General features: G+C 33.8%; 1 protein-coding gene across 1 annotated transcript; it reads left to right on the plus strand.

The window, feature by feature from the left end:
• The first annotated feature begins 6161 nt into the window (after nucleotides 1-6161).
• On the plus strand, nucleotides 6162-11391 carry LOC125876116 (lipoyl synthase 1, mitochondrial). The gene is made up of 4 exons (XM_049557233.1): nucleotides 6162-6751; nucleotides 7521-7732; nucleotides 8379-8758; nucleotides 11160-11391. The coding sequence occupies exons 1-4, from the start codon at nucleotides 6309-6311 to the stop codon at nucleotides 11265-11267; spliced, it is 1143 nt and encodes a 380-aa protein (XP_049413190.1). The 5' UTR covers nucleotides 6162-6308; the 3' UTR covers nucleotides 11268-11391.
• Nucleotides 11392-15728: the final 4337 nt, after the last annotated feature.

Consider the following 15728-nt stretch of genomic DNA (forward strand, 5'->3'; position numbering starts at 1 on the left):
AAGTTTGTTTTTCAAAAATATTTTCAACTTCAAAATTTCAATTTTTCACCCCTACCCTCGACCCACCGCCCACCCCCCCAAAAAAAATTTTAGTTTGTTTTGAAAAACTATTTTCAATTTCAAAAATTATTTTCTACTCTAGTAAAAATAAAAAATATTTCTCAAAAATATTTTTCATTCATAAATCAAACACTAAAAATCTTTTCCGGAAAATATTTTCTACTCACCAACCAAACATGAGAAAATAAGTCAAAAATCAACTTGTTTTCCAGGAAAACATTTTCCATGGAAAACATTTTCCTTCATACCAAACACACCCATAGTGTGAATTTTTATATGGATGAAAATATACATTAAGTTTTTTAGGAAGAGTTATTGATTGGATCATTTTCTCCCTTTTGAGTATATATTGATTGGGAATTTTTCAATCACATAGTTTGGATTGTCGATTTCTAGAGCAGAAATCAAATATCGAATGAAAATAAAAAATAAAAATAATAGTATACTTATGAGTTCGGAAATATTGTTTTACTATTTTAGTGCTACTTTTATTTAGATATTGATATCAATGTATTGTTTTTAATTGTTGATTGAAAAAATAAATCAATATGGTCATCTCCTAAAAAAATATAATTTTCTATTTGATCTCATTTAATTAAACATATCATCACAAAAATATACCTTTTTAGTTAAATTTATTTGATATTCAAAATTCACGAATTAAATTAAATTATTGTCTTTATATTTATTTGATATTCAAAATTCACGGATTTAATTAAATTAAATTGGTATTGATAAGCTCGATAAGAAGGATAAACCTCCCTATTAAAAGATTCTCCATTGTGATGATCTTATCTTACTAGAAGAGAGACATTTTATCTTACTAAACATGATAATAAGAGTTATAATTATTTAAAGTACAACTTATTAAGTTATATATTACAAATTGTGCAACTAATTATTACTGTAATTATACTATATAGAAGTGATAATAAGAGTTATATAATTAATATACAGTACAACTAGTTAAGTTAGATATTACAAATTGTGCAACTAAATATTACTTTAATACTATATAAAAGTGATAATAAGTGTTATAATTATATACAGTACAACTAATTATTAAGTTAGATATTACAAATTAATTGTGCAACTAATTATTACTTTACTACTATATATAGAAGTGACGATAAGAGATATAATTGCATACATCACAACTAAGTTAGATATTACGTACAAATTGTGCAATTAATTATTACTCCATTATTATATGAAAAAGTCGAGGAAGTAGGTCTTCGTCAACATATTTGCTTTTTAGATAAGGGTACTTTGATCATTTATAGAAGTGGCTAGTAATTTTGCGTTTTTTTTTGGTTCTAAGTTCTTTATCTTACTTTTTTTTAGTCTTGTTATCTATTTGAAAATTACATAAATAATATTATAAATTATAATAATTATCAATTTAAGTTATTTAAAAGACATAAAAAATTTGGTTGAGTTTTGAGTTCTATCGATGACACATAAAATGAGACAAAAGAAGACCATATATTGTTTGAAAATGACGTAAAGAGTACTACAGGTCACAATAATTAACGATTGAAAATATTTAAATTAAAAAAATTCATTGAGTCTTGAAATTCTACAAGTGCCACATAAATTACAATAATTAACAACTTAAAAATATCTTTAAAATATATATTAAAAAATTGTTTCATTTTTAAAATTCTATTTATGTGTCACATAAATTGGAACAGACGAAGTAATATTTATTATTTAAAAAATACATAAAAATATAGATTACAACAATCAACAATTTAATTTTTTAAAAATGGGAAAATTGTATATAATAGCAAACTATTAATTCAAATTAAATGTCATAACCAAAGTTTGATTTAATTGTACCATGTAGCAAACTGTAGTTATTTCGCTTCTCTCCCTGGTGAATCTCGCTCGCCACTCTCGGCAGTCTCTCCCTCGCCTCTCTCGCTTTTATACAAACGCAAATGTATAAAATGCGTTTGTGTTTGTATAAAGCGAGAGAAAATTATATATATACATATATTTTCGTTCTCCTCTCCCAAATTTCACTCGCACTCCCAATTCTCGCTCGCCAGTGTCTCCCTCGCTTTATACAAACAATATAAATTGCGTTTCTGTTTGTATAAAACGAGAGAAAATTGTATATACACATACAAATACACATATCTTCGTCCTATACACTTATAATTATACAATACAAATATTCCCCTGCCCAGTTCTCTTTTGCCTTTCTCACTTTCTCGCTTTATACAAACACATATTATACAATTGATTCTTTTGTATATGTATACCGAAACAGATTATACAATTGCTTCTTTTGTATATATGTATAGCGAAAAAGGCATAGCAAACATAAAGTTTGTTATGGAGCGCAATTATGCAAACTATATAGCTATAACATACAAATATGATTTTTGTGTTTGCTATATGTGAAAATTGCTCTTTAAAAATCATATAAATTTAAATGACCCTCCAAATTAAATCTATGTCACATAAATTGAGATAAAGAGTATAACGGGTCCTTGGGTCCGTGCTCGCACAGGCTCTTATATCTAGTCTCTCTAATAATGATAAGAGAAACTTTCACAAATAGCCACTATAATAAACTTAATTATGCTCCATAACTATAGTTTGCATATTTATGGGCTGTAGCTACAATTTAAGCTATCTCGTTTGTATAATTCGCACATTTGTATAAATTCGCAGGTTTGTATATTTCACGGGTACATTTGTATAGTTCAGTTATTTTTGTTATAAACTCGAAATAACGAATTTATACAATTACAAACATCAGAAGTGTAAACAGTTATACAAAATATATTATACAAATTATGAATTATACAAAAGTTATACAAATTATGAATTATACAAAAGTTATACAAATTATATTTTACAAAATTCGAATTATACAAATGTGCGAATTATACAAAACTAAAAAGCTGAGCTGCGTAATTATGACTAAAAGTAGCCGCGAATTGTAATTAAGGCAAACTATAGCTAAGTTAAGTAATTAACTATTATATGTTTGCTTATATACGTAATTTTCCCTAATAATAATAATCTCTCCCAACTTATTTGGGCTTCTCTAAGTGTACCATCAGTTCAACCCATATGATAATAGAAGGCAAACTATAGCTAAGTTAAGTAATTAACTATTATATGTTTGCTTATATACGTAATTTTCCCTAATAATAATAATCTCTCCCAACTTATCTGGGCTTCTCTAAGCAGACCATCAGTTCAACCCATATGACAATAGAAGGCAAATTATTTGGGCTGCTTGCTTCAGCCTCCCTCTATTGAACCTAATATCTCTTTGAATTATATAAGGAAAGTTATGTATATATAGTTTGGCCAACGAGTTTATCGACATGACTGAAATATATGTTATATAAATATTCTATCAATGTATGTTGTGTATGTATCTGTGTATTATATGAATAATATATGCATGCTATTTTGTATATCTAGTATAAATATACACATTCTATACATTTTGCAAATTAATTGGCCAAAGACCTAAGAGTTTAAAATCGAATTTTCCATGTTACTATATATTGTTGAATCTATAAGTCGTGCGCTCTTATTAAGATGGATTATTTGGATGAGTACATAAGTTGGTTAAAATAACTTTTAAGCATTATTTGGTTTATATTGATATTTGGCAATTTAAAAAAAAGTGCTTTTATAAAATTGTAGAAACTTTGGTTTTTGTAATTCATGTTTTCATATTTGGAAGGGTTGAAATCAGAGGCGAATCTAGGATTTTTTTAANACTTATAATTATACAATACAAATATTCCCCTGCCCAGTTCTCTTTTACCTTTCTCACTTTCTTGCTTTATACAAACACATATTATACAATTGATTCTTTTGTATATGTATACCGAAACAAATTATAAAATTGTTTCTTTTGTATATATGTATAGCGAAATAGCCAGCTTTTTTTGTATGTATGTATAGCGAAAAAGCCATAACAAACATAAAGTTTGCTATGGAGCACAATTATGCAAACTATATAGTTATAACATATAAATATGATTTTTGTGTTTGCTATATGTGAAAATTGCTCTTTAAAAATCATATAAATTTAAATGACCCTCCAAATTAAATCTATTCACATAAATTGAGATAAAGAGAGTAACGGGTCCTTGGGTCCGTGCTCGCACAGCCTCTTATATCTAGTCTCTCTAATAATAATAAGAGGAACTTTTGCAAATAGCCACTATAATAAACTTAATTATGCTCCGTAGCTATAGTTTGCATATTTATGGGCTGTAGCTACAATTTAAGCTATCTCATTTGTATAATTTGCAGATTTGTATAAATTCGCAGGTTTGTATATTTCGCGGGTACATTTGTATAATTCAGTTATTTTTGTATAAACTCGAAATAACAAATTTATACAATTACAAACATCAGAAGTGTAAACAATTATACAAAATATATTATACAAATTATGAATTATTACAAAAGTTATACAAATTATATTATACAAAATCCGAATTATACAAACGTGAGAATTATACAAAACTAAAAAGCTGAGTTGCGTAATTATGACTAAAAGTAGGTTGCGAATTGTAATTAAGGCAAATTATAGCTAAGTTAAGTAATTAACTATTATATGTTTGCTTATATACGTAATTTTCCCTAATAATAATAATCTCTCCCAACTTATTTGGGCTTCTCTAAACGGACCATCAGTTCAACCCATATGATAATATAGAAGGCAAATTATTTGGGCTTCTTGCTTCAGCCTCCCTCTATTGAACCTAATATCTCTTTGAATTATATAAGGAAAGTTATGTATATATAGTTTGGCCAACGAGTTTATCGACATGACTGAAATATATGTTATATAAATATTCTATCAATGTATGTTGTGTATGTATCTGTGTATTATATGAATAATATATGTATGATATTTTGTATATCTAGTATAAATATACACATTCTATACATTTTGCAAATTAATTGGCCGAAGATGGAAGAGTTTAAAATCGTAATTTTCCAGGTTACTATATATTGTTGAATCTATAAGTCGTGCGCTCTTATTAAGATGGATTATTTGGATGAGTACATAAGTTGGTTAAAATAACTTTTAAGCATTATTTGGTTTATATTGATATTTGGCAATTTAAAAAAAAGTGCTTTTATAAAATTGTAGAAACTTTGGTTTTTGTAATTCATGTTTTCATATTTGGAAGGGTTGAAATCAGAGGCGAATCTAGGATTTTTTTAATATGGGTGCACCAAGAAAAATATATTAAGTGGGAATTGATCCGAACATGGGTGCATCAAAAAAAATGTATTAAGTGGGAATTGATCCTCAGTCCTCAAAGTCAAAAGCTCAACATTTAACCATGTGGACCAACTAGACTTTTTATAGTACGGGTGCAAGAATATAATATTATACAAATGTTAGAAAATATATACATAAAATATCTAATTTTACGAAGAGACCACGGGTTCAAGTGCCCTATTTTTTGCACCTAAATTCGCCACTGGTTGAAATCACATTTTAATTTCAAAATTTAGGATGTTGTACCGTATAGTTTAATTGTTATATTTCTAACTCCAAGTTACAAAAAAAGAAAAAAAAGATGAATAATAAAAGAAGTAGCCACAATGACCAAATTGATGTAATTTTCTCTGTGATTTGGTGACCAAAATGAATCAATGTTCTTAAAATCATGTCTTTAATGGGGTACCGAACACTTAATGTGAAATAAAAATTAGATATCAGGATACAATATCTTAAAGGCTCATTTGATCGAAGAACATGTTATTTCAAAATTATGTTGAGAATAGTTATATTAAGATTGTTATCACACCTTCAACGTGGTATAAAATAATAACATTACTATTTTGAGATAACTAATCTTTCTCAGAATAAGTTATCCCCTAATTTTCTCCTAATTAAACATGAGTTAAACTATCCAAAAATTATTCTCGAGATTAGTTATTCCTTATTCCTCACTTAGAGTGGGATAAACATAATACTACAATCTTGAAATAATTAATCAAGATATATATTATCGTAATTATATTTCAACCAAATATGAATAACGCATCTGAAAATTAATCTCGAAATTAGTTATCCCTTCCGCCTCCTACCAAATTAATTAGCCCCACCCATCCTTGGCCCCACACCTTTTTCAACCACCCAATGTCAACCAGCCAAACTGGAAACTGAGTAAAGAGGGGAAAAGTGAGCCAATTTTCCTTCTCCCTCCGGCGTCGATAGAACATCCAAATCCGCCGGAAAAATGAATTCCCGTTTCACATCTCTCGTTTCCCGATCACTCAAATCCAATCGCCACCACTATCTCTTACCTCAATTATTCTCTTCTTCCACCGCCACACCAGCATCTGCACCACAATACCCTCAAACCCTAGAGGGATTACGCCACCGGTTAGCGGCGGAGTCACCGACGCTATCCGATTTCACTAGACTCCAATCGGATAAAGAGTATTCGGTTGAGGTAGGGACGAAGAAGAAGCCGCTTCCTAAACCGAAATGGATGAAGGAAGCTATACCTGGAGGAGAGAAATACACACAGATCAAGAAGAAATTGAGGGAATTGAAGCTTCATACTGTTTGTGAAGAGGCGAAATGCCCTAATTTGGGAGAGTGCTGGTCCGGTGGTGAAACTGGTACAGCTACCGCTACCATCATGATTCTAGGTGATACTTGTACCAGAGGTTGCAGGTGATGCAATTTCTTTAATTCTGTCTACACATTTTGATTTATTGCTGATTCAAATTAGTTTGGGATTGAGTTTTAGTTGATTGATTGCTATTAAATTGAATTTTTGTTGTACACGAGTTTCTAAGGGGAAAGATTGTATTTTTCCTTATTGTAGAAAAGAAAGATTCTTTTTTCCTTTTCTGGCAGTTGATAGTTAAAGATAAGGGAAGTTTTTTGTTTGTTTGGGGGAGATGAGGTGAGGGGAAAGGAAGGAAATGTTAGATGACAATGTGTAAGCACAATTGCGTTTATCTCTTCGTTATGTTTCTGTGGTGAGAAAGGAACTGAACTGGATATATTTGTTAATATGTTCAACAAAATAGACAACACGGTGGCATTTCCCTACTATCCTAGACACTGCTGTCTATATGACGAATGCAAAATAAGCTGAATGATGGAAATGAATTAGCATGCCAAAATATTATGGTAGTAGATTGTAGTTCGGATCTGAAGGTATAACAATAATAACAGTGAAAGTTAATTTGGATTTTCATGGTCATAGTGGATTCTGTTAGATAGGGGATGAGAAACAAGAATTTTAATTTCTTGGCTCATCTCTTTTTCTCTCTCTCAGCCAACCTGTTTTCAGTGTATGTGCACTATGGTTATTGAGGAAGGGTAGAAGAGATCTTTTAAAGTAGACTGAGTTTAGATTTGCTTCAGGCACGGATAAACAAGACTTATGATCCATGTGATAATCATTTACTAAATATGGCCTTTGAAATTTCAGATTCTGCAATGTGAAGACATCACGCACTCCACCTCCTCCTGACCCAAATGAACCTGCCAATGTGGCTGAGGCCATTGCTTCATGGGGATTAGATTACATTGTGATCACTAGTGTTGACCGTGATGATTTACCTGATCAAGGAAGTGGTCATTTCACTGAGACAGTGCAGAAGTTGAAGGCATTGAAGCCACATATACTCATAGAAGCACTGAGTAAGCGCTCCTTTTTTAAATACCTTGTTAACTTTCTTCCTAGACCAGAACCCCAAAAAGCTGTGAACATTTATGTGGCTTCAGATTTTGTTTGCTCTATTACCTTTGTGCTTGATCTGATATGTAAGATAGTCTACAAAAGTTCAATAAAGTTACTGCAATTAGGTTGATAAATGGCAACAGTCTGCCTTGTGCAAATAAGTGGTGTTCCTTATTTTATTGTTACATCACTGAACAATCATTGCACATCTAGCATCATAATAAGAAGTCCAACTTCTTGTCATCCATACACATGCTTCTGTTTTTGTACTTCATCCTCTTTGGCTCTTTCTCCTTCTTCCTCCTGTGCCATCAGTTTGATGTGCTTTAATTTGATTTGATTATCTTCGGGTTGTTAGTGGACCTTGGCTGTATGAGTGCCTGAATCCGAGTGCTATTCTGGTAAGTGTAATGGTTCCTTTTGTTCAAGTGCTATTCTCAGTCATATTTACCTTCTTTCTAAAAGTTTAATCAAAGAAAAGAAATAGTGAATGACATATTGACATTGGAATTTGTATAACGCCAGCCTATTTGTGTATCTGAATATCCGATCACATAGTCAAAGTCAAACAAAAAGGTTGTGATATTATCTGATTTCATCCTGCAGCTCCAGATTTTCGAGGTGATCCTGGGTGTGTAGAGAAAGTTGCGAAATCTGGATTAGATGTTTTTGCTCATAACATTGAAACCGTTGAAGAGCTTCAGAGTGTAGTACGAGATCATCGTGCTAACTTCAAGCAGTCCATGGACGTTCTGAAGATGGCCAAGGAGTATGCCCCTGCTGGGACATTGACAAAGACTTCAATAATGTTGGGCTGTGGGGAAACCCCCGAACAAGTTGTTAGAACAATGGAAAAAGTGCGTGCGGCAGGTGTTGATGTAATGACATTTGGCCAGTACATGAGACCATCAAAGCGTCACATGCCTGTTACTGAATACATAACCCCTGAAGCCTTTGAGAATTATCAAGTTCTCGGCACACAAATGGTTTGTTTACTCCTCCCTTTTTATTATTTAATATGTCTTCCTGCATATCATGTTCCTGAGTGGGTATTGGGTAATATAGTATATTGCTTGTGATGGAGATACTATATCACGTCTAAAGAAAATATATATCTCATTGTCTAATCTGTTTTAAGGTTTGGAGATTGTAAGTTTGCTACTATGGAGAAGGTAGAAATAAATTAGGTGAAGGCCAAAGGAGCATCATTGTATTAATTTGTCAGCCGTTACAATATTGAGTAGTGGAAAATCCTCGGAGTCCTTACTTTTTTTCATTACATCTGTTTTTTTCAATGTTTGACAACTTATTTGAGATTATGCAAAGGGAGCAATCTGAAGTTATTGTGGTTTTCTTTCCTGAAGAAGGGCAGGGTTTTACCCCCAATGCCTAGCTCGAGTGGCAAAAGGTGCAGGATTTGTGGCTTAAGTCACAGGTTCAAGCCCCACACCATGCAAAGTGAAGTCCGGTATTTAAGTGGAGAAAGGTAGAGGGGGGGGCCATTATCCACCGAGTTTTGAAGGTTGCGATTGGTCCAAAGGGCGGGTCACAGATGGATTTCTCGGTTATCCAAAAAAATAAAAAATGAAGGGCAAGGTTTTGTAGTTAATTAAAGAAAAAAGGGGGGGTGCCATAAGCAAATAGATTTACTTTTGAGAACCTCTTTCAATCTCCTGGTTGAAGCAACAATGAAGCCTTTTCTTCAAACAGCTTCACATGAGATGTTTCTGTAATTCTCCCTTTCATTCTCTAATATCCATAAAGAAATTGAGCATCTTTGTTCTTTTTACCTTTAGATGTTCAGCTCCAAGCCTCTAATTATGTTTAGTTGTCATCTTCCAAGTTACAGAAGAGGGATATTCTAGTTTTCTTGATTATTAAATTATCAGAAGGGATGGGGTGTATTTGAAAGTTCTCTTTATGTTAAAATTTTTTGATGAATTAGTTGGTCTTCTACAAGTGTGCATGTAAGGCAAAACCACATGTCTGCTGATAGACATCATAGTTTCCGTGGTGCTGGGATGCAAAGGAAGGAAGAAAGAACAGTTTATGCGTTTTAAGACCAGACAATTGGGATTGGGTGGACTGATATGAGTTGTGAAAAATCTGGGGATCATGCTGTGATTTCTCCCTCCTCTTAAGAGGTACATTATGGTCACTCAGTACTTGCACCAGTGAGGGGTCAATGGCTTTGTTGTGAATGGAATTCTCTATTCATTGTGTGAGGAATTAAGTTTGCCTCCGACATTGGAAGATTTTTATTAGTCAAAAGGTCTGATCTTGCCAGATTATTTCCCATTTTTTAATGTGTGAAGTCCTAATTGTTTTAGCTAGTAGGATGAGACAAAACTAATGGTGATTATATAAACTCGAGTAGAGCCCACGGACCAAACCCCACTTGTGGGATTACATTGGTACGCTGTTGTTGAGTAGAGCCCATGGTAAACTGTATGGTTATGTTGGGTTCTTTTTTTTTTTCTAGTTTTATTCTTCTGATAAACATCGTTACTCTTTGTGTTTCTATGAGAGCATTATCCCACTAAAACGCCCTGGCAATCAGGGTTGAAGGAGAATTTCTAGGAATTTGTTTAGAAGATAATTTTAATTTTGGGTAGATCCTATGTTATTTTGCGATTCTACGGTGGCTGCTTTGGTGTAGTTCTGCTTTCTGGAAAGATTCTTCATTTTTCATGTTTTTGGAGGATAGTTACTTATTTGTATGGGCTTGGTGCAAATGTATGTTGGTAATGTTTGTTCCTCACAAGGACAAATGGTGGATGTAGTAGTGTGTGTGAGGAACGAGGAACCTTGATATTCAGGACAAGGTAGGAGTGGCCTCCGTGGTGGACAAGATGAGGGAAGTGAGGCTGAGATGGTTCGGGTATGTGAGGAGGAGATGCACTGATGCCCCAGTGATCTGTGATCTGGGACAACACAAAATTATGTTGACTTTATATTCTGTTGCAGTTCATCTTTTGTTTTGGTGCAAGTACGAATTTTAATATCTTGTTTTGATTTTTAAAAAATATGACCGTACGTATTATTTCTAAGAAAAATTAGAAAGAATTCTGAGTGTTCAAATCTCTGATTTATAACAAGTCAATTCCGAATTTCAAGTATTTAAATTAGTCTTACAGGTAATAGATAAATCTGAGAATTACGTCTCTGGCCTTCTTGCTCAAAATATATCAATTTTTCTTATTTCTGCATTTTATTTTGCCCAACTTCACTCAGCATCATCTAGCAAGGTGTAGTTGGAACTACTTTATTGTTGCACGACATGGTCGAACTCGAAGCTCGGAATGTTGCTTCGTTACTATATTTTGATATCAAATGCAGCACCTAGTTATTTGAGTACTGTTAATAAACTACCTGGTGTTTCTGCAGGGATTTCGATATGTGGCGTCTGGCCCCATGGTTAGGTCGTCCTACAAGGCAGGGGAATTCTATATTAAATCGATGATAGAATCTGATCGTGCAGCATCCTCGTCTTAGCTTCTGGTTTTGAGATGATACATTACATTTTGTACCACAAACATGATGTCCACACAACATTTTTTGAGATTGAAAAGCTTAGTTAGCCATCTGACTCTTGTTTTCTGTTGGCCATGTTTCCTCTAAGCGAAAAGAGCTCCAAAAAAAAGGTGTAGGTATTCAAAAGTCTGATGGGCTATAATATTTGCCTTAAGTAAGCTGTTGTTATAACTAATAATCTCATGCAGTTGTACATTAACTTAATGTAATTATTCTTTCAATATTGATTTTACTTTTTTTTTTTTGATAAAAAATATTGATTTTACTTTGCCATACATAAGCATCAGAAAGCTTGATTTTGTGCGATTTTATAGTTCAACTTGGTTGAAATTTGTCGATGTTACCCAATTTTTTCATGCAAGGGGATTTCTAAGGCCTTGTATGGTGTATGGATGTCATTTGGTATCTTGTGTCTACATTCCTGTCTTGTCATTCCGTAAGGAACTTTATTTCCGTGCTATGGGCGTTTTAGCGACAAGGCTACCGTCAGCACCCGGTTTGTTTATTTGGTTTCTCACTTGGTGTATTATCCTCTTATAGGGGTCTGACGATGGACTAAATATGAATTCGTGCATTACATGACCCATTTTTGAGGGAAATAGTTGATGTGAAAATTTGTAATTGCTAGTAACATGTAAGTTTTGGCATTCCACACTCTTCTTTCTTTTCTTAATTTGGCCAATTCAACCTTTCTTGGCGTTTCTATGAAACAGTTTTACATTATCATTTTTGTGGTTGTCAATTTGTCAATGGAAATCCATTTAAATTGAGGAGTTGTCAAATGGAATGTTGGAATGGTCATTTAAAAAAAAAATAATTGTATCAGTGTCTCTTGGTCATTTCTACAAAAGCATTCTACAAAAGAATTTGAAGGGACATATTATTTAAGTAGAAAAGATAAAAGCTCTAACACAAAAGCTTATAAAATGACACTGTTTATAAAATGCATTTCATGATCATAAATACAAAAGATGTATGTCAAATTCCTGACTAGTGCAGTGGAAGTAATCTCCACTTCACATGTGCACTCGTTGAAGAAACGAAAGTCAAGGGATTCAACTTCATACATTTCTGGAATGATGAGAAATGACTTACTGAAGGTGAAAGAACAAGTCACCTTGTAGAGCTTGTTTTCCGTAGAAAAGTCACATTTCTTCATTTTAAAATAACTTGTTTTCCGCTTTCCAAAATATTTTGACCAATCTAACATGAGAAAATTGAAAAATGTTTTCCAACCTAGCATAGACATTTAACTTCATCTCTTGTAAGGCCATCAAAAGGTATCTTATATCTAACTTGTAAGTAAATATACAACCGTTTAGCTTGGTAACGAAAAGTATACAATTGATACTTGAGGAACTATTTTAAACCATCAACCAAAAAGAGGTTTTTTCTCATTTTCTCCCAAATGTACACAAACAGTAACTTCATCAGTTTTTCTCAATAGAGGATCATGCAAAGTAACTCCAAAAAGAACTAGTTAGTTGCACTAAAAGAAATCGAACAAATTCAAAATGACTTGTACAAAAGCATTCTTTCAAAGAAGTGGTCCAGCAACATAGTGAGTGACCAAATCATGGAACAATTGTTTGGCTGCACAACTTCTCCAATCTCTTTTATGATAATATGGAGTTCAAAATAACTTCTTATTTCTAAGAATGGATACTCTCTTATCAGGTTTTGGATTGTGCACTACTTCTGCTGAGAGCAAATAATCTTTTGTACGAATTAAGAACATATACTTCTGCTATGAGCTCACCATCCTCTGTACGAAACTTGATAAGTGCTAATGCTCCTAGATGTTTTGATGATCTCCTCACAAGTGCAGGGACCTGGTCCTCTACAGAGTATGCTCGTCCAGTGTCAATATGCTGTACAACTGTAAAAGCTGTCTGCGTCAGGAAGTTGGTGGAGTTGCAGAGTACTCCACCAATCAGAAGCGACGAGGGTGTTTGTACATTGGATAATAATTCTTCTTGTCCAATATATTCAACTTACAAACAACAAAAAGATCATTCATTCAAAGAGAGACATTTCAAGCTTCAAAAAACAGCAGGGACCTGATAGAGTGTTTCATTTGCTTTCTGTACCAGCTGTTACTTTGTTTGCTTGTAATCGTGCTTATACTGTAGGATTCGTTTCACTTGTGAAAGAAACGTTTCAATCTTGTGTGAATCATTGTAAGAACTAGGTTAAGGGTAACTTAGTTTCTTACTCTAAAGTCTATATTAATCGGTTAGGATTAGTATAGTGGGCAGCGTTGTATCTGCTCTGGCTCAACTAAGTGATATGAGGTATTGCTTAGTGTGGAGATTAGCAGACTAATCTCATTTTGTAAACTGACTTTTACTTTTGCTTGGAGAAGATTAGTGGAAGCAGTTTGAAAAGTCATGTTGAGAACATGTCGTGGTTTTACTCCATTGAGCAATGAGGTTTCCACGTAAAGTTGATTGTCAATCTTTACTTTCAGTATTTGTTCTTTACTGTTTATTACTGTAACTGTGTTGAGGACCTGATCCCATCTACATAGGTGGACGCATGCATTCCAACAAGTGGTATCAGAGCTTCACTTTTCAATTTGGTTAACACCAAGAAAAGAAAAGATCTTGAAGAAATGACTGCTCCACCCAATATGGAGGAAGGACAATCTTCTACCAGGCCACCTCATTTCAATGGCCAGTACTATGGATGGTGAAAGAATTGAATGCATGACTACATCAATGCTGAGGACACTGAGTTGTGAGACATTATTCTCGATGGACCTTATATTCCTATAAAAGAGGTGAAGGATGGAGAGCTCACCACTACTGTTGTCAAAACTAGAAAGGAGTATAACAAAGAAAATAGGAAGAAGATAGAAAAGAACTACAAAGCAAAAAAGATTCTGGTGTATGGCATTGGAGCTGGTGAATACAACAGAATCTCTGCGTGTGAGACTGCCAAGGAAATTTGGGCCTGTCTTCAAACTGCTCACGAAGGAACTAAGTGAGTAAAAAAATCTAAAGTTGACATGCTCACCACTCAGTATGAGAACTTCATTATGAAGGAGGGTGAAATCATTTTTGAGATGAACTCAAGATTCACCTCTATCACTAACGAGCTCAGGTGCTTGGGTGAGCCTATCCCTGTTAGCAAGCAGGTTCGCAAAATTCTTAAGGTGTTTCCTAAATCTTGGGAAAGCAAGGTAGATGCCATAACATAAGCTAACGATCTGATGACTCTTCCTATGGATGTACTGATTGGGAATCTTCAAACCTACGAGCTAAATAAGAAACCGGGAACAGCAGTGAAAGAAGAAGGAAAGAAGCAGAAGTCCATTGCCTTGAGAACTTCTCAAATTGAGGTGACTGAGGAAGAGGATGAGATGACGTATATTACTAGAAGATTTCAGAAGATCATAAAGAAGCATGAAGGCTTCCAAAAGAAAACCCCTGCTAGCAGAATTGCTACAGCAAATGATCTTTGCCATAAATGTGGCAAGCCTGGTCACTTTATAAGGGACTGCCCCAGTCAAAAGCAGGAAACTCATGGCACCACACCTCGCAAGAGGAACCTGGTCCCACACTATGCCAAGAGGAAAACTCATGCTGATCAACTGGTGAAGAAAGCTCTGGTAATATGGGGTAACACATCAAGTGAGTTTGAAGAAGATATAGACGACCCGGAGGATGTCTCAATGATGGTTGTAGAAGATGATGAGACTGTCTACAACTCCATTTTCTCTCTAATGGCAAAATCTGACGATGAAGAGGATCTAAATGAGGTAACTCTTCTTGATCTAAAAAATGATCTAGATACTCTTCCTATCAATAGATTAAGAAAACTTAATGCTCTATTGATTGACTCTGTTGATGAACTAACCTCTGAAAACTTGACGACAAATGAAATGTTGAGTCCGTGTGAGGATGAAAATTCAGCTCTTAACTCTCAAATGTCTGAACTGAGTGTCAGGATAGGTATCCTTGAGACTGAGAGTCTGGAACCCAATGAGGGACCTGGTACCTTTAAGGGTGGGAAGCGAAAATCTCAGTGACTTTGAGGTTGAACTAGAAGAGAAACTTAAGGCCTCTGAGTCTAAGTTAGCTGCCTCCCTAGAAAGAAACTCTCAACTGATGAAGGACTTAAGTAAGATAAAAAAAGAACTGAACCACTCTCTTAAGTGGACTGACTCTTCTAAGATCCTCACTAACTTAACTAGCCAAAAGTTCAACAACATGAAAGGGTTAGGTTGTAGACAAATAGAGCCTTCCTACAATCCACATAGTAAATATGTGTCAGTCTCAGACAACGTTTTGTGTACCCATAGTGGCAAAAATGGTCATCTGAAAGAGAAGTGTGAAAAGCTAATGAGAGTAAAAGAAAGTCAGGAGAAGATTCTTAAGTCAAGAAAAGTTGTTGAGAAAAAGAAAAGGGTACCTGGTC

The sequence above is a fragment of the Solanum stenotomum genome, chromosome 9, assembly GCF_019186545.1.
Source record: "Solanum stenotomum isolate F172 chromosome 9, ASM1918654v1, whole genome shotgun sequence".
NCBI lineage: Eukaryota > Viridiplantae > Streptophyta > Magnoliopsida > Solanales > Solanaceae > Solanum > Solanum stenotomum.

What these genes read in the sequence shown, in the direction of transcription:
- LOC125876116 (XM_049557233.1), top strand. Translation starts at nt 6,309, where the DNA reads ATGAATTCCCGTTTCACATCTCTCGTTTCCCGATCACTCAAATCCAAT. An exon ending in ACTTGTACCAGAGGTTGCAG is followed by an intron (nt 6,752 to 7,520) that starts GTGATGCAATTT and finishes TTGAAATTTCAG; the next exon opens with ATTCTGCAATGTGAAGACAT. An exon ending in TATACTCATAGAAGCACTGA is followed by an intron (nt 7,733 to 8,378) that starts GTAAGCGCTCCT and finishes TTCATCCTGCAG; the next exon opens with CTCCAGATTTTCGAGGTGAT.